Here is a 19292-nt window from a genome sequence, read left to right as displayed (position 1 = left end):
GGAGGCAGGTAAAAAAAAAAACAACAAGGTGCATAGCTCAGAAATAGAGGAACAAATAAAAAACAATGATACATATTTTATTCTGTTTTACAATGTGAAAGGGTAGTATGAATAATCTAATTAGCATTGTAACAGGTTTTTACTGTGAAACAAAAACTATTTCTTTTCTAGTTGTTACAGACATTAATCACCACTCTGTGTTCCTTCACAAACACCTATATCCTATATCCTTGAGCTGAAGAACGCTTCTGCTGAAGGATAATAGGATGGATTCTCATCAAGCATCTTAACTGGGAAGTCCAGCAAACAGACATGACAGTTATCAATAGTATTTGTAGCCAGAACCTGGCTCTGGCCTCTAGAACATTTTAACACTGTGTTACCTATCCCGTATTTTTCACAGGATATGTTAAGCTTAATTGTCTTGAAATAACATTTGCACATTGATCAATACAGATTAACAAACCTGCATTAAGCTATTTAGAAAAACAAAGTTTCAAAATACAGAATAGATATAAGAAGACGTCCCAAAAGAATGAATTCAATCCTGAGTAGGTTCCATAAGAATCAGCAATGAAAAAATGAGAGTTAACCATTACAATCATTAAAGCAGAGCTACTTATGTTCTGCAATGTTAAGCTCAGTTCTTCCCTGACAAACTAAAAGCACATAGAGAGGGCTAAGATATTTCACTGCTTTTCATACTTTTTTTTTAAAGACTAGTATCTTGAAAGTTTTGTTTTTTTTATCAGAATCTATCAATTTATCAGAATGCTACTGATTCGTTAAATTCAGTCAGCCAAAAATACACATACTCAAATTCCTAATTTACTCCACAGTTTTCTGTGACTTACATGTCTTTTGAAGTAGGAATATCTCTAAGAGCCTCTAGAATACCCAGAACTTTAAAGAAAATTAAAGCAGCGCTAACATATTTATGGAAATGATTTGGAAAGTGATCAGCATTTAATGAATTTCCAAGAATTAATGTATGCATACTCAACTTTGATACTGACATCCCTCAAAAGTTTGGAGTTAGGCAGAAAAAGAGAGACAATCCACACAGTCTATAGTATATTACCATTTATTTGTGTTCAAACTGCACATGGAAGAATATGAATGTATATGCTTTATCTGTGCATGAAAAAGAAAAAAGAAAAAAACACAAACACAACAAAATACAAGAATATAAGTGCTCCCAAATCATCTGCAAGACTGCTGAAATTTGTTACCCCAAGTGGGAAGAACAGCCACAGTAAGATATGGATACATCACTGCTTAGCAAGATTTATTTCAGCAAGAATACTCAGAAGATATTTAAAAGTTATGATTTTTTTTCTTCCTCCTGACATTACCTCAGCAATCTGCAACAAGCAATTTCTTGTATAATGAAGTGTATGAAGGGAGCAAGCAAGTCCACTCCAACAGTTTAGCAATGCAATGAAAACTAGGTAGGAGAGAAACCTCATATGCAATTTGAAAAATTGGATCACCCTGCACTTCCCAGAGCAATTAAACTAACCAGAACTTTACCACATTTTCTCTTCTAAAAGTGAGTACTGTCTCAGAAAACTGCTACTGATTAATAGAACTGCTCCAGGTAACTCAAAGGTCTACTAAATGTGGCAAGTAAAATGCTATGATTTATGAGTGGCAAAAAGATGGGACAAAAGTTAAGTGATCTGCCAGGAGACACAGATGACCACAACATAGAAGAAGCATGGAGATAAGGAATCAATATTCCCAGTCCTTTGATACACCCTGCAAGGCAAGTATTCTCATCAACACCCTTGTTCCTATTTCCCTTTCACCTTCCAAACACCCTTTTTGTTTGTTCCCCTCAGTTTTGGGCATTCTTCTCAGCAGAGATGCTCTCCTACCAGTCCTGACTATACTGTTGCAAGGGGTTCTTCCTCCCTGGGTGCTGAACTTTGCTGCATTTCACAAGGTTCCTTATTAGCCCATTCCTTCAGCCTGCTTAGGTCCCTCTGTATGGCAGTCCTGCCCTTGAGCATATCAGCTGTTTTTTCCAGTTTGGTGTCTTCAACAGGTAAGAGTGCACTCCATCACCTCCCCCAGGTCACTGCTAAAGACATTAAATAGGCTTCTGGATAGATGCCTGCAGTACCAAAGTTGTTACTGGCCTCCACACAGAGTATGACGTCTTAATCACCACCTTCAGAGCCCAAACAGATTTTTAGTCATCTATTGTCGACCAAGATGTAACATCCCAACTTGGACACAAGCATACCATATTGAAAGCCTTGCTAAAGTACATATTCTTGAACTGTTCTTGGATTTGGAAGATGCTATCCTCAGTGATCTGCCAGTCTTCCTGGACTCCTTTATTCTTTAGAGCTGTCTCCCAGAGATTACACCTACCCATTCCCTGCATACCTCACAGTGCCTTCCTCACTCTTCTCAAGATCTTGAACTCCAGTATTACACGGTCACAAAAGCAGAGCTGCCACTGCCTATTACAAGATTCAGAATGGCGCACAACCCAGAACTGATCAGATAGACAAGAGTTAATTATCTCACAATTCTTGTTGCTAGAGTAACAGCACTTCTTTTCTATTTATTTGTATCATCGGTTCCAGGAAAGACACTGAGGCAGCCTTCTATCTGAAGAAGTTCACAGTACAATGAGAAAACTGTCAAGATTAATTTTGGATGCGTTGGGATTAGTACTAAATTTATTATAGCCCAACATAAGGGAATTTGTAACTTCTCTCTCCTGCCTTTCACCTGTTCACTAGGGAATATGGGGAATTATTTGAAAATTGTAATTAGAGAAGCTTGTGGGAGCTTCTAAGACAGAACCAAGGAAAAAATGAGGGAACAGAGATAATACAGGGTTAGACTAATAACAGTGTTTGCTGATTTCTTCATTTTACTTGAGTCAGTGCAATAAAAATTAATCAGCAGCTCATTATAGGGTAGAAGTAAAGGATGGTAAACCTACAGAAGACACTAAGAGGGCAGAAACTAGATAGCAAATTTGTTATTCCCCTGTCCCGCTGCATTGCATTTTCTCTGACAAATAGAAAGATACTGTTAAAGCCTTCACTGTCAGCTGCATCTGCCTCTATCAGCCAGAAACTAAGAACTCAGTTTCACACACTTTAGTCACTTACATTTTTAGAAAAATTTGTAATTCTTGATGGGGAAAAGGATTAGCATTTTCTAATTCAACTAAGAGGTCAAAAACACAGCTTCTCCATATTAATTCTTCATTAAAAAAATCAGGAACAGACAACTACAACCAGTTTGCAAAGAAACACAGACAAGGCTTCTTTGAATACAGGTTTTCATTCACACAACACAAGTTTTTATTTGCAAGAGTCTGGCCTTCAGCACAACTCTATCTGACTTCGATGGCTCAAGAACCAGAGTCCTGGCAATGCATGCAAGTTTTTGATTTGTGTCTCTTAGTATGGTCCTAACTCTGGGTAGCTGACAAAAAACGTGCCCCATGGAATGATTATGAACCATGGCATTTGAATGACTACAGCACTGCTTCCTCCAGTCTGACATCTGCCTGAACAGCAAAAGCCAGTACCTGACACTTGACAGACCCTACACCCAGATGGTCCCGACCAAGTTACAACCCTCCTTCTACCTTTTAAGATTTTGAAGACTGACGTATTGATAAAGGCATAAAAAAGAGCAATCTTACTTTAGATACAGCAAACACTCTCTTTGATAACATAACTTGTTATAATGTAGACGCTGAAGTGTGCACAAGTGTTGAACCTACACATCTCTTACTGCCTCGTGTGTTTTCTCACTTTGAAGGCAAGGAGGAGTTGCCCTTTATGCAGGAGAGCAACTAGAATGCATGGAGCTTTGTCTGGGGATGGACAATGAGCCAGTTGGGAGCTCCTGGGTTAGGATTAGTAGGCAGACCAACATGGTTGATGTGCTAGTGGGTGTCTTCTGTGAACAGTCTGATCAGGAAGAAGTAGATTAGACTTTCTTCAGACAACTGGAAGAAGCCTCATGCTAGAAGTGAGTGAGGGGCCAAGGAGGGGAGGTACTCCCTGCTGGACTATACTTACAAACACAAAAGAACTGGCCAGGAATGCAAACTCTGGAGGCAAACTTATAACCATAATTACAGAGTTCAGGATCCTAAGAAGAATTAAAAAAGCAAAAAGTGGGATCACAAACCTGGATCTCAGGAGAGCAGATTTCAGCATGTTCAGGGATCAGCTTGGAAGAATCTTATAGGAAATAGTCCTGGAGAGAAGAGCAGTCCAGGTGAGCTTGTTGAGTTTTCAAGTATCACCTCCTCCAAGATGAACAGCAAAACAAACAAAGGTTGACCAAAGAGACCCTGACAAAAACAAACAACATAGAAGAGGTAGAAGCAGAGACATGACTTGGGAGAAATATACACATTGAGCTTCTGTTGGTACATCTGAATGGAAAAGGGGACCTGGTCATAAAGGACAAGGTACTGGACACCTTTGCCTTCATGTTTACTGGTAAGACAACTCCAGCAATCCCAGGTCTGTGAAATAGTGCAAGACTCTGGAGAAAGGAAGACTTACCTTCAGTAGAGGAGGTTCATGGTAGGGTACAATTAAACAAATTGCATAGGATGCACCCATAAGTGCTGAAGGAGCTGGCCAATGTTGTTGCAAAGCCACTCTGAAACATCTCTGAAAGGCTGTTGTGATCAAGAGAGGTTCTTGATAACCGGAAGAAAGCAAGTATTGTTCCCATCTTCAGGAAGGGAAAGGAAGATGGGGGGATGACAGGCTGGTCAGCCTCACATTGATCCCTGAGAAAGTGATCAGGCAAGTAATCCTGGAAACCATTTTCAAATGTGAAAATCAAGAAGGTAACTAGGAGTAGTTAACATAGATTTACAAAGTGGAAATTGGAAATCTCATCTGACCAACCTGGCAGCCTTCCCTTCTACAGTGGCATTAAGAATTTGGTGGACAAGGGGAAAGCAGTGGATGTTTATCTTGACTTTAGTGAGGCCTTCAACACTGTCCTTATATCCTCACAGACAAATGGATGAAGTACAGAGCAGATAAATGTACTATGATGTGGACAGAAAACAAGCTGAACTGCCAGGCTCACAGGCACTAAGTCCAGATGAAGGCCAACCCATAGAGGGCTCCTACTGACCCCAATAATATTTACCTTTTCATTTACAATCTAGACACTGGGTTGGAGTGCACCTTCAGCAAGCTTGCTTCACCATGGCCTTCTCCACAAGCTGGCAGGGAACCTCTGTTCCAGCACCTCAAACACCTTCTCCCTCTCCTCCTTTTCTGACTGTGGTGACTGCAGGATTGTTTCTCGTGTTTCCCCTGACCCTCGTCTGCTGTGCAGCATTTTGCTTTTCTGAGTATGTTTTCCCAGAGGCACAGCTGTGCCCTGCAGTAGAGCTGTTGGAGCCAGCTGGAATCAACTATGTCTGACATAAGGAGCATGCTAAGGTTTAAATCATCATCTTTCTATAATCCTTACATTTCTATTAAAGGAGAGAAGTACTACTGCACTGTATTTATTAAACAAGCTTTTATTTTTCAAGAAAACGAAGATGAAGTTTCAAATTGTTCAACAGCCAGAGAAGTACAGTTCCAAAATGAAAGAACTTGCTCTCATTTTCCAGTAGCTGTTAGGGTTCCCCTCAATATACACAGGAAGATGGATAGTAAACAGGCTACATCTAGTCTCATTATGCAGATTTTAGTTTTCATTACAAAAACACCATAGATTGTTGGTTATTATTATAATTTTATGTTATTATTTTATGTTACAGGTGATAAGGTATAGACACCATGGAACCCACAGACATTCTCTCTCCATTTCTGGTCAGATTCATCATCTCAGTCTTGAAGCACAGTAGCAAAAGCTTTTATAGGTCTGTGTACTTGTACGATACTGATCAAGTATTTTAAGATTCTCTTCTTAAGAACTGAAACAGGAAACTGAAACACCGACATCTGAAAATAATCCCCAAATTACAGTTTTGTACGTTTTGATGTATCAATGCAGGAATGGCTGTCAATTATGAAACTTAAACTCAACCATATTCCACTGCAGAAAAGCCTTTACCACTAATAAGTAGACACTCTGACCCTGTTACAAGGCTTACAGATGCCTCTAAGATTGGTAAATCTCAGTCTTCAAGGTTTATTGTCCTTAATTTGCTGAAGTTTGGGAGGTAGAACAACCACCTCAAAGCAAGGAAATACAGAATCATACAAGAAAATTCAATGATACAACCAATTCTTAAGCAGGGGACATCAAAATGGCTCAGTGATCCTGTAATACTGGAAGGCAGCCCTCAAATGGCCTTAGAGCAACTTTAACGGGTTTCCAACTAAACCAGCAATTGGCCTTTTTAACATACTGATTAGCATGCTTAAGCTTATTCATAAATGTGTTGACTTTTTTTTTTGCCTATCATCCAAAAAGATGAGCTACTAATTTTCAGTTCCTACAAGGAATGAAATCATTTCCTCTTACAGTTAGTTGCTATGGAAATAGTACTTCACAACTGGACCTCCATTGGAACAAGATGTAAAAACAACTTAGAAAATGATCTCTTATTTTTAAGAATCAGTTGCTGAAAGGTAGTAGACAACTTCTTAGGGGCTTGTCCAAGGCTTGAATCTCCATGAAATGGGACATCTAACTTCCCAATGATATGTCAGTCTCCCAGTTTTTATGGCCGCTCAAATAATTATAACTGGTATCTGTCCCAGCCCTATTAAACATACAAGATTACATCTGCAGATCAATGTTTGATTTTGACATTCCTTAAAACTCAAAACTGTGCACATAAAAAAAATAAGCCCACTAAACCCAGCCATTAACACCTACATTCCTTCTGAGTTTAAGGGACATTTTTTTTAACTGCTGAAAACTACTGCAAAGGGGAAAATAGCCATGTTCCTGATATATACACTGTGCCTACAGAAGAACTATCAAATCAATAGAATTGCCACCATACTTTCCAAGACACTTCATAGAAAATCTGCTTTTTTTGCTTTAATTTGAATGACCACTCAAATTCTTAATGGGTGGAAGAGAGATGAAGCACAATCATTTGAGACCATTACACTTAATTCCCTTAGAGCATCCTGTCATACCCCCATTGCTCCCCTCCACCATATTTTGAAGAGGGACTGTTATACACTGAAACTTTATCTTCCGCATACAGAAGAGGGGAAGGAGGTTATTAAAGAAGAAATAAAGCAAGTCACACTTGCCACTACAGAGTTCTTCTAATCCAATGACATTGTGTATTTAATCTTGAATTTGCACTCCATTAAGAAACACAACTAGCATGGTATTTATTTTTAGAACATGAAACTGCCAGGTTCTTTCAGAATGTCTTGCTGTATATAATAAACAAGATCTTTTTAAAATACATTCAATAACAGCTTTATCATTCTAACAAGAACATGAACCATCAAGGGTTGCACATAAGATGACTAACTGCAGTCAGGAGAAACTGCTGGTTGTGTTAGGGAAACGAGAAAAAAACAATGTGCAGCTGTCCTGGATGTAAAGAAGATTTTCAATTGTTGAAGGACTTGTATAGATCACATGTGTTTTCCAGCAATCGAGTAACCCCTCTTCCTCGGGTGGTACTTGCTCCATAAAAAGAAGTCTTCACATCACATGGAGAATCACCTATTAGATTAAATAAAGCTTACAAAAGAAATAAGCCCTCAAAGCTTGCATAAACTAATGTAATTATCCTTCATATGCTGTAAAGCTGAATGTATTCAAGAGTCCTAATGCAAGAAATGAGAGCCATGTTCTGTCCTCCGAAAACATCAAGTCCACGATCTCACAATTTATAATTGGAACAGTTTCAGCATTTAATTCAGTATGTATTTTCCATGCAGAAAATAAGCTGCAAACTCAGAATTCTTACTTGTCTTAAACTCTATTCTGTTCCTCTCTGAAGATTAACCATGAATTGCCCAGATGAACTGAGTGCACATGCTTTTTATTAGGAACATCTTAGCTCCAAAAGGATGACCTTAAATAAGCAGTTTTTAAAAGCCCTGTTGTAACAGAATACTTACAACAGATACCAGCTGAATTTGCACATGACTTAGGAGCAAAAGAGTGTTTTAAAGATGGCCCTGCCGCAAAGCGCCTATGCATGTAAGAAGGGACTTCACATAACAGGAAAATGAGAGTTTAAGTCAGTAACAACATTTTTAAAGAAAACTAAGTTTAGATAGACTTTCTGACCATAAGTTTCTGTCCAGTAAGAAAAGGGCAGTTCTTTCATCTTCAGAAGTTGAATGATATCTGCAACTGTATACTCTCTACAGTAAGCTCATGCAGAGCTAAATAACCTTTACATCACTGACAGACATCTTCTCTACCCATAAATTTGAAAAAGCAGCAATTGGATTAAGTTTAAATACCCTTTCCCTTTATAAATGGAGAAATCTCAAACTCACAACTAGAAGGGACATGTTCTTGATCCTGACTTGGAGAAACAGCGTATCTGTCATATCGAGAACTCTCAGCCTTCATTTTCTGTATGAAGAAATAAACATGTAAAACAATAGATTTGTCTTCCAAAATGAAATATGCCCAGCTATTCATGATACCTAGGAGTTACAGTCAAAATTGACCACAAAAAATAGCCCACCTACAGATTTTTCTCAGTCTGCCTAGTACACTGCACAGAAGACAGCATCCAAAATGAAAACAGATCTTCTGAAATCAGCCAGTTTGTTCTGTCTAAAACACCCAAGTTAACTAGAAATAACACAGGAAACTAATTTAAAGAAACTGACCTGAAAACGTCCAGCATCCAGTATTACCCTACTGATATTTCTATTTCCACTGGAATCGCAGTCTTGAAGAGGTAGGTGAGTGGCTGTCAGTGGGACTCCATACACACCAGCTAAAGATTTACTGATGCAATAACTTGACCAAGAAAATAAAGAAATCAAGAGAAGTTTTGTTAAGAGGGATGTAGTGCTTAACAGAAGCACAGCATTCTTAGTTCATCACAGCCACAGACTGTGATGTACGGAGATGACAGAGGGCAGGGTGTTGTCACAGAAGCTAGATAGTGACCCTGCATCCTTCTAAGACCACCAGCTTATTCTACAACTACACCTGAAATTAACACAACTGTTTCCCTACACTATCAAATGCAGCCACTTAATGTGAAAATAAAGTTTCTGGCAAGGCACAGTAATACATAACAGGAGGGTTTTTTAAATGAAAGACTACTCATTACTATTTCTTACAAATAGTGTTATTACTATTGACCAAGATCTTTAATTGCATTTGTTTCCACAATTACTTACTTGCTTTTCCCCCTTCCACCTAACAGATTAGGTAAGCTTATGCTTACCTCTACATTATATGTAGAACAGTATGAAAATATCAGAAGTAGAGATGGACTAAAATAAACTGAGAATTTCCCACCAAACAAGTTTATTAAACATCTGAAGAAAAATAGCAAGTTTTAACATTAATAGCATCTCTCCCAATTCTCCAGTAGTAAGTGGAGGTAGCGATAGGACAAATACAAACCAAGTGATAGACATTACTATCACAGACATTACACTACATTTAAATGCTAATACAGCATAAAACAAACAAAAATTAAAGCCACAAATAGAAAAGACCTGGAGGCAGAAGGATTAAATAAAGCTTGAGATTTAGAACCATGGTGCTCAAAGCAGTCACAAAAGCCAGAGCCAAGAAGCACATGTCTATAACAAAATGAAGAATTGTCATACTGTAGGTAACTCCTGTACAATACTCACGCAATTTTCTTACAAGATGCCAAAGCACAGAAAAGTATACCATTTTCTTCATGCCACTTGCACCTACATAAAAATGAAGTTCAGGTCTATTACAGAAGTACCATTAATCAATGCAAATAGTTGGTATGGTCAGAAGGAACGGGAGCCAACATTCAAGATGTTATCTTTTCTCTCAGTGAAAATATACAGTTTAAATTTCACATACGATCAGCACTCAGTAACAAAGATTTGGTTTATGTAAAGCCAAGAACTGTGCTTAAGTGGCTTTTTACACTGGGGTGGGAGGGAAAAGGAAGAAGAGAGAATCCTATGAGATAAGTGGAATTTAAAAGTAACAATTAGAAGCCTCCCATTAAAGTGGGATAGCTCCTCTTAGTATAAGCAACCCCACCTCCTCCTGCAAATTAATGTTTTAAAGTACACTTTTCCATTCCATTCTTGAAAAGGTCTCCCACTACTGTGATGATACTCATGGAAATGGAAAAATGACTGACAATAGTGACACTGATTTACAAGTGATCTCAAAATCCACACCGTAAACAGACTATGAATAAGTTTTAGTTGGTTTTAAAAAAAAAAAAAGATCATATTACTAGTTCTTACTTAAAACAGTAAGAGTAAAAAGTTCAGGTATGTATCTTAGTAAACGACATCAGTGCTAAATATTCCCCTGCAACACCACTAACTACATATTGATTCTTCGTAGAAACACAAGGATCTAAAAGGAGCAAAAATTCTGTTCAAGACATGTAGGGAAAGAAACAAAACACCAATCTGACAAAGTAAGTGCATTCCAGAGCTGTACAAAGAGCATTCCTTCAGGAGAAAAGATCCCACTTAACTCTTAAGCTTAAGAATTTGATTACTGCCACTAGCATGCATACCTAGGCCTTCATCACAGTTGCAGCATGAGGTACGTAGTAACAGCTAGCGTCCCATCCTAATTACAATTTAGATTCTGAATATTCTCACTTCCATGATTTCCAGTTAAGTATCACAATATATTTAATTCCCTTTTTTAACCAGGCCCCAGCCTCAGCATGTGAAAGCCATCAATCTTCACACATTTTTTTTTTTGAAAAACATGGATTTCACATTTCCTATTGCAGTCACACTGTGATAAAAAGCATTTCTGATTAGAAGTTTGCTGGAGATTTTAGCCTAGTAGTGCATAAACTGTATGTAGGACACCAAGACATGTCAGAGTAATACCCATTTCCACAAAAAAAAAGAAGCCAACATACCTGGTATTACTGGAAAAATCCCACAAGACAGCATCTAGCTCTCTACACACCCAAGTCTTGGATGGCTCTTTTTGATATTTCTTCTGGTACAGTTTTATTACCAGGTCTTCCACAGTAAGAAGCTCCAGATGGCTCTCAATGCCTGTAGCTCAGAGGAGATCCAGGTCAGAACAGAAAAGCCAGCTGAGCAGAATGTTCACACTTTTCAGCTAGTCCTTGTTCACTATTCAGCCTCTTCACTGAACCTCAAAGCTAATGTAAACCTCAACAAATTATTCATTCCACCAGTTGTATTAGTAACATTTGGCTTCCTAGCAAAGCAGGTCCTGTATTCCCACAATTTTCTCTTCCTCAGTAATTATATAGCCTACCTACAGGCCATCTTTCCTCAGAAGCTGTTAGCTTTCCCATCTATTACCACACACATCTTCACAGTAATCTCACTGTCACTGCTGCTCCTTTAACTGGCTGAGCAAGAAATAGTGCATTGTTCTGTGGATGTGCTCATTACCCAGTTAGCTGACTGACCACACAGTAGTTATTTGGAGGAAAAGAAGAAGGAGTAGCACACCAAGTAGTTCTAGCTATCAGTACCAGCTTTTATGAAACCTTTGAGACCTGAACTCCTGACTAATCCATAATTACATAGTAAGGCCCAAACAGGTTGATTTCCCACCTGCTACACTAGCCATTCGTTCAAGACACCAGGTTATTCGGAATCTGTCATCAGACTAGAGAAAAGAAAATTTCAGTCACTTTCAAGAAGTATATACAAGTAAAGTATAGAATTTTGACATCTGCAACACCTCTGGCTGCACCTTAAGTAGTCACCTCCAAAACAAAAGACCGTGTTTGTGTACAACCTTCCTGAAAATTCCCTTGACTTGGAATCTAATAGCAAGGCAGACTTACAACCAAACCTTAGGAGAAATTTGACCGACATCTGGGAACAAGTTAACAGTTAACCCATGCTACAGCTATTTCCACTAACTGCTGTATAGTATTTTTGCATGCACATTTCTTCAGAGTCCTGTATTTATGGATGGAATCCAAGATCTTGATCCTCTTCTCCTGTTATGAATTAGCATCAGGCTTCAATAGAATGAAAATAGTCATCATGAAGCTTGAACTCCTCTGAACCCCAACGTTTTGTTTCATACACTGGCAACTCAGTGAAACAAGTAAATTAAGATTTATGGTATTCTCATGGCAAAAAAAAGACATTAAAATGTGAAAACAGCCCTAGAAAAGCCAGATTATTTGACTAATATTCAGCACAATCAATTTAAGTACAGTCTTAAAAACCCTTAACCTAAGTCAAAACATTAGACTACACTAGAACCAGACATGCAGGCTGAAAATAACAAGGCAAAAAACTCAGTCTAATTTATAAAACCACTAGTTTCTTTTCCTAAACAGGGTGGGAGTACATGCGAGTGGGTGGGTGTGGGAGAAAAAACAAAAAAGGAATTCTGCTTATTCAGGCTCCCTATTGCTTTTTGTTAATGAAAAAAGCCGGAATCACTACAAGAAAGTTAAAAATCACTGAACTTTTAAAATAGGACTGCTTCTTCCTATACTAGAACTCGGAAATCCCCCTCCCTGCCCCAACAAGCTGATTATCGTTTAGAGCGAAGTCTCTCCCTTGATTGTCCAGTGGAAGAAAATTTACAGATTTCAATTTAGAGTGCCTTACTTTGACCTTGACCATACCCTGCAGAAAAAGCGAGGCCAACCACCTCCGTCTGGCTGGGCAAACTCGAGAAGTTCACGTAAGACAACTGGGTAACAGGTACGTGAAAGATGAAATCCAGATATAGGGATCTTATGAGTGGCATCACCTAATGAAGGTAGAAGGGGGGGGAAGTTACGAGAAATCATTCTTTAAATGATAGTCCCACCCAACCTCCCTTTGTATCTTTTTATATACATGCATGTACACACACACACCTCTTCTCTACAGGCAGCATCTGTGATATCCGTGATTAAACTATCAAAACCTTGCTTCCGACAGCAAAAGACTAGTTGGTCTGGGCTGTGAGCAGACACGCACACTTACTCCCTCTTAAAAGGCCATTATCTAAATATTTGACATAGGGTAACATGGGCCAAGTTTGTTCCTTCTGCACAAAAGGGGAGGAAGTGTACTAACAGAAACAACCTGGAATGTATAAACACTGCTTAAGAGCACAAGGGAAACAAGGCAGTCAAGAGCTCTGCCATTTGTGGATACAAGAAACTTGCAAAGTGACTGCAACAAGCTGTTCTATCACCCCTTTTTTGTCAAAACTTGAGATGAAGTTCCCAGAAAGATAAACCAGGAAAGAACCTCCCAGAAGATGTACAAAACAAGTAGATATAGATCAGATAAGCCAAGTCTCAAACTGAACACTCTTGCATACCACTCTTCCTCTGTTGATACTCACTAGCAGTCTGGCAGTGGTACCGAAAACCACGTGGTGGTACTTCTGCAAAAAAACATAAGGGAGGGGAGAAAAAGAACAACCATCATCCAGCACCACCATGACAGATCCTTAACTCCAAACTATGCACCGCATTTTGATTTAGAGAATGGAACAGCTTCATCTTCCCCTGTGGCACTGTACAAGTACCACAGCTATTTTTGAAAAAATTATTTTCAGTTGTACGTATCTGAGAAAAAAGTATATATTGTATAGCATTTATGTTTAGGTCCAAGACATACGTTCCTTGCATGAAATACAGAGCACAAATAACAGAAGTGCCTTATGGATTTACTCTACCCTCCCTGAAGCTTCATGCAGTCCTAGCACTTAAGTACATCTTCAGAAAAAAGCAGCACTGCTCAGATATTGTGAGTAGAAGTCCAATCACTTACAGTCAAATAAATAAACCTGTCTTAATACCAGAAATCTAATCTGGGCAGCAGCAACTGACATTAAATAGCCTCCCTCTTAATGCAGAAGATGAACTCTTTGTTGTCTACCCTTCTTTGGAAATCACCTGGATCTATGAAGTGATGGAAGTCAGCCATTATGCCGTCCTGCAGGGAGTACTTGACACACCCAATCTCACAAGGAAGGAAGCGCTGCTCACAGTGGGATGGCAGCTTGCCATGACTGTAAATGTTCAGGAAATAGAAGATGTCTGCAACCACAGCTGATAGGAAGAAAAAAAAAAAACATTTTCAGAAGAGTAACTAGAGGTTACAGCAAGCCATCCTGGAGTCACCTCATCCAGTGAAAACTTTTGTGCACTTTGTCATAGAACTGAGTAAAGTACGGTAATGACCAAGTGAAGCACACAGATGGAGAAAGACATGTGAGATGACAAGGTAACTGATACTTATGCAAGAGTTGGACATATCAGTAGTCTATTCCTTTTTATGATAGTCTTCTTCTCCTACAGGGTGAGGAGACCTAAAATCATGTTGCTAACTGGAAAGCAGCATTGCAAGCTCAATTCATTAAGTTAGATCAGTTAAGTGAGCTGGTACTAACCTACAGTACAAGGAGATGGGAAGAATTCTACTAAGGATCACTTCTCACTACATGAACTCCTGAAGAAGGTAAAAATACCCGAGGGAAGCATAAGAAAAAATTTATAATCTACTGTGAAAAATACTATACACCCTAAAGCTTAATGTTCAATGAATGCCACGTAACATTCCCAATGAAGTTTTAAAATATTTATTTCATCCCTACGCTTACGTTCTGCCCTTACCAAAAAAGGTTATTTATTCTACTATATAGGGAGAACTACATAGTGAGGTATCATAGTGAGGTATCTGTGTTTTTAAACACAGAAATGATGTTGTGGGTCAGATTTTATGGAATTCAACACCATCTATCCTAAATTTGAATTCTGGTGCTCTCTTGCATGGGTCTTAATCTCTGCAAGCTCCAGGAGAGATATCTCTTAGGTGCAACTGCTTTCCTTATGAAAAAATGGATATAGGTATGGACAACCATGCAGAATTTTTACTGAGAAATATTAAGAAGCATCATCATTATAAAATGCATCTCAGTTGTCCCTTAACTTTCAACTGAATAAGAGCAGTTATGCTCTTATATATTATTTATATATATATATATATACTCTTATATATATTAAGCATGGATTCTGGCAGAGAGCAAACTAACAGGTGTTATACTTTTTAAATTGAGCTACTCTTCCCTGACCCTCTATAACCATGAAAATACTGAGAACAGTTCAAGGGGCTTCTTAAGTAAAAAGCTTGAGCAGAGACATAAGCAAACAGTACAGAAATAGCTTACATTAAGCGGCTGATTAACTTACCTTGTAAGCACTACCATTTTACCATTTTTGAGAAAAAAATGATAATTTGTTGGGGGAAATATTGCAGATGTGTTCATTACTCAATTCCAATCAAAACATCCACTTGAAGACAAGGTAAATATAGGAAAAGTTTAGGTTTCAAGAGTTCTTTCAATAAGCCAGGATGTTATAAAAGCATTGACCAAGTACATATCCACTCTTTTTCTCCCAAAGAGGCCAGGTCATCATTTTCTCTAACACTTGTTAGATATCAAAGTTCAAACTTTGTACAATTTCTCACTCTTTGAACTTGGCAGAAACATTCCTTTATTCTGAAGTTGGGTTACCCTTGTAAGTTACAAATGTCAGAATGATCTTTTTCTTAAAAGCCTTGAAAGAATTGTAAAGAAAGTATTAGTAGCTATACAACCATTAAGCTAAAGAAAAAAACACCAGAGGATAGAATTATTTCAGGCAAGGCAGAAGGACATTTGCACTGACTTCTCTCAATGCAATGAAAAAGTTTTTATTTTTTTCTGCAGGCCTACACCATTACTTTAAGAACAAACACACACTTGACATGGAGAGCTATTGAAAAAAATTAAAATGTCCTTTGTATAGGTACCACTCAGAATATCTATAAAAAGCAAGCTTTTATCAAACAGAATCAACTACTGTAAGATTAGTATACCCTGATCACTCTTCCACGACATAGCAGAGGCATCAGGAAAAGAAGTAACTCTGTGTACCACAGTGGTCAGACAGCCAGGTGCTGGATGATCCAGATTAGGCATCTGGAAAAGATAAAATAATTAAAAATCAGTCTACTAACTGCCAGTAAAATCCCTCACCTCGTTCTATTAGAGGAAGATCTTATGTCCATTACTAGTCGTGGCTAGGTGGAACAAATCTATCATTTATGTACAAGTGCCTATGTACTTGCAGACTGGGACGGCAAGATTTCTCTTCCAACAAAGGATAGTTGTCTTAATACCTTGGCTAACTCACAACTGGAAAGAACCACAGCTATTTAGTTAAAATCTAATACAAGTATAAAAGTTTTAATTTTGTTAGGTTCAACTACTTGTTGCACAGGAGGAAGTCCTCCAACTGGAATTTCAAACAATACATAAACTTGATGAAAAAGTTTGCCACAAATATTATTTGTCTTTGACTAGGAATGGCATTCATGAAAACCTGGTAAAGCCTCAATTCATCAGACTGGTACATAGCAAGTAAGAGGGGCTCACAGGCCTGTTAAGTAAAATATTGCACATTCATGCATGCTTTTAAGAAGGCAGGGAGATTTGGGCATCTGCCTAGACACATGACAGGCTTACAGGATTCAATCATTCAAGGCCCAAATTGTGAATAACATCCACATCTAGGTACACAAATTCCAGATGATCATCTTTGCCTGACAAGCTCTCATAGTTATCAGTTTAAGCTATTTAAAAGGAGGAATTAGTCCCACCCATGTTAGCTTTGGTCATCTTCAAAAGTTGACCAAGACCTTTCACTATGCAAAATAACTGTAGTTTCCTGTGTACCCAAGTACAAGTAATAAAATAAGATCACAGTTTCAAATGCACAGTCCTGTATTTCCACTGGCAGGCAATGAGGATGATATGCTTTATTTTAGTAAAGCAATTATTCTTTTCCTGATTAAAGCATTCTAAAATGCTACCTCGTGTTGAACAAAATATGCATCTCCATTTATGACTTAGTGGTTGTTTCGTGTTGCTCTCCATTATGTATGAACATTTAACTTCATTAATTATACACCCCTCACCTGCTAAAAATAACACAATCATATTTTAAGTCTTTTCCTATATATGCAGGCCCCCAAATCAGAAGACACTGCCTAACATGTTCTTACTAGTCCAAATTATTTAACTCAACTAATCCAGATTTACTAGTTATTCCAAACTACAGTCATCCTACCATTCTCTCTGTCACATTAGCACTTTCATGTCCCAAGACTTACCCTCACCAGTAATTCATGGCCTGTATACAGTAATACAGAATGAAGAAGTAAATGCATTATTATCCACATACTGAATCAGGCTCTTTGCTTTGACATAGAAGTTTTTATGCTGACAACCAAGACAGGAATAAAATAAGCTTTGTGCCACCTTACATAATTCAAACTCCAAGGAAAACTTCAGGGACCTGCTGGGAGAGCGCTATAAGCTGAACATTGGTGTAGTCAGAAAACTAACTACTAACTCCTACATTGAGATTTTGTCCTTCACCACTATTTTCTCCATAATCAAACCAATCTAAAACTAATGGCAAGCAATTTTTTTTTTGTGTGTGTGCAGGCTGTAACATTTCATTGACCTGGTCTACCACCGAGCCCCTCACTCAAGAACACCAAATCAGCTGCTTGTAAAATGTACTGACTTTCAGGCTATCAGACAAGAATGACCTAAATTAAGGACATCCACAAAGTAAAAGTAACACAAACCTGTGACTAAAAACCATGCTAATTTACCATATTATAAATAAAACACATTTTAAATCAGACACTGCAAAATACTGCTAAACATAAAACCAAGCCATTAGAGAACAATGTTTTAGTAGCTAAAAGAGTAAGAAGAACAAGCTGTGGTTATTTAAAGAGGTACAGAGTACTCCCACCAGCAAGTCACACCAGAACAATTTTCTGTTTAAATTTCACAATACTTAGGGCTACCACATAAGCCATAATTTCCAGAAGTCTGAGGTTAGGAGTACAGGTAATCTCCTATAGCGTCCCACCTTGCCAAACCCAAGCAACACTTCACTTCCCAAAAGGTGTTAATTTCTGAGCATTTACCTCCTTTTTTGTCTTCTGTGATTTCTTTTTCTTCCACTTTTGAGCCCTCTCATTATATGCCATCTTTTCCTCTTCTGTCAGCAACTTGAAAGAAAGCCAATTATTAATAAGTTTTTACTACTTCCTTCTAGTAGTTACACAAATCAAGTGTTTTACACTGTTTTTCAAAAGGAAGCTATCAGTACTTTGCAAAAATTGCTAACTGGTATCATCAAATCAAGCATTTTGGGCAGCTCTGTCTCTTACAAAGCCATTAAGCTTTGATTCAGAGCACCTGGTAAGCACATGCACTTAGAGCACCTTCAGAAGAGGGCAAGCTGGCTCTGTCACAGCATGGAGGTCTCCTGAAGCTCCTCTCACCAGCCAGGGGTGCCACCACCCATTGCCCACAAGACAGATGTCCTCCCCTGCAGCTGTGGAGGACAGGGTGGGAGTAATTCTTAACCAAAATCAGATAGAGCTGCTCAAGGCTGAAGAGGTAAGGCTGTGCTAAGCAGACAGCAGCTGGGACACCACCTAACTCCCCCTCTCACAAGCACCGTATCAGTGTTTTACCACCACACGTGCCACGATCAACTCATAGCTGTCAGTTTGCCACCACCAAGAGGTGCTGGGGCAAAATTCATACAGTTGCCCTCCCTCCTACCCCCTTCCAACATAACAGCGTTAACCCAAAGCCCTTCTCTCCTAAAAGTAGGGCTCAGCCCAGCTCCCTTGCCCTCACCGCCCAGTCCTTGGCGCAATGTGGGATGGCGTCGGCCACGCATGCCACGGGCAGCCCACACTGCTGCAGCTTGGGCAGCTGGTCACGGGCAAACAAGTAGTAGGGGCTGCGGAAGCCCCTGGAGCACGACATGGCCGCCGCCGCCGCCACCTGCCTGGCCTCCTCCTTCTCCTCCTCCTAGCCTCGCCTTATCCTCCTGGCCTATCCTTATCCTCCTGGCCTGCCCTTGCTCCTGGCAACCGGCGTTTGCTGGAGGAGTGGGCTGGGTTCCTAACACACGTTTTATAGGGGCGGTGGGCGCCGCCTGGGGGCGGTGGCCAGGGGAGGTGGCCGTCATGCCCAGCTGCTCCCCCGGGAGGCGGTGACAGCCCCGGGATGGCCGGCAGCGGTCGAGGAGCGAGAATGGGGGTTAGTGCCTTGCCACAGCAGCAGAGAGTGGCAGGTGGCGTTTTGGTTTGTTT

The 19292-nt window shown here is 39.2% G+C and overlaps 1 protein-coding gene across 1 annotated transcript; it reads right to left on the bottom strand.

The window, feature by feature from the left end:
- Window positions 1-6334: 6334 nt before the first annotated feature.
- Window positions 6335-18963, bottom strand: MAEL (maelstrom spermatogenic transposon silencer; the record flags this gene model as incomplete). Its single annotated transcript, XM_082784884.1, has 12 exons — window positions 6335-7668; window positions 8457-8535; window positions 8799-8931; window positions 9786-9848; window positions 11030-11171; window positions 11706-11760; window positions 12743-12870; window positions 13456-13497; window positions 14012-14167; window positions 15978-16080; window positions 18108-18191; window positions 18832-18963. 12 exons carry the CDS (start codon window positions 18961-18963, stop codon window positions 7553-7555), a joined length of 1233 nt encoding a protein of 410 aa, XP_082641010.1. The 3' UTR covers window positions 6335-7552.
- Between the last annotated feature and the right edge of the window lie 329 nt (window positions 18964-19292).

Source organism: Aythya marila (genome assembly GCF_965140915.1).
Source record: "Aythya marila genome assembly, chromosome: 1".
Taxonomy (NCBI): Eukaryota; Metazoa; Chordata; class Aves; order Anseriformes; family Anatidae; genus Aythya; species Aythya marila.
The sequence above is the reverse complement of the archived record's forward strand: the minus strand, read 5'-3'. Positions and strand labels throughout refer to the sequence as shown.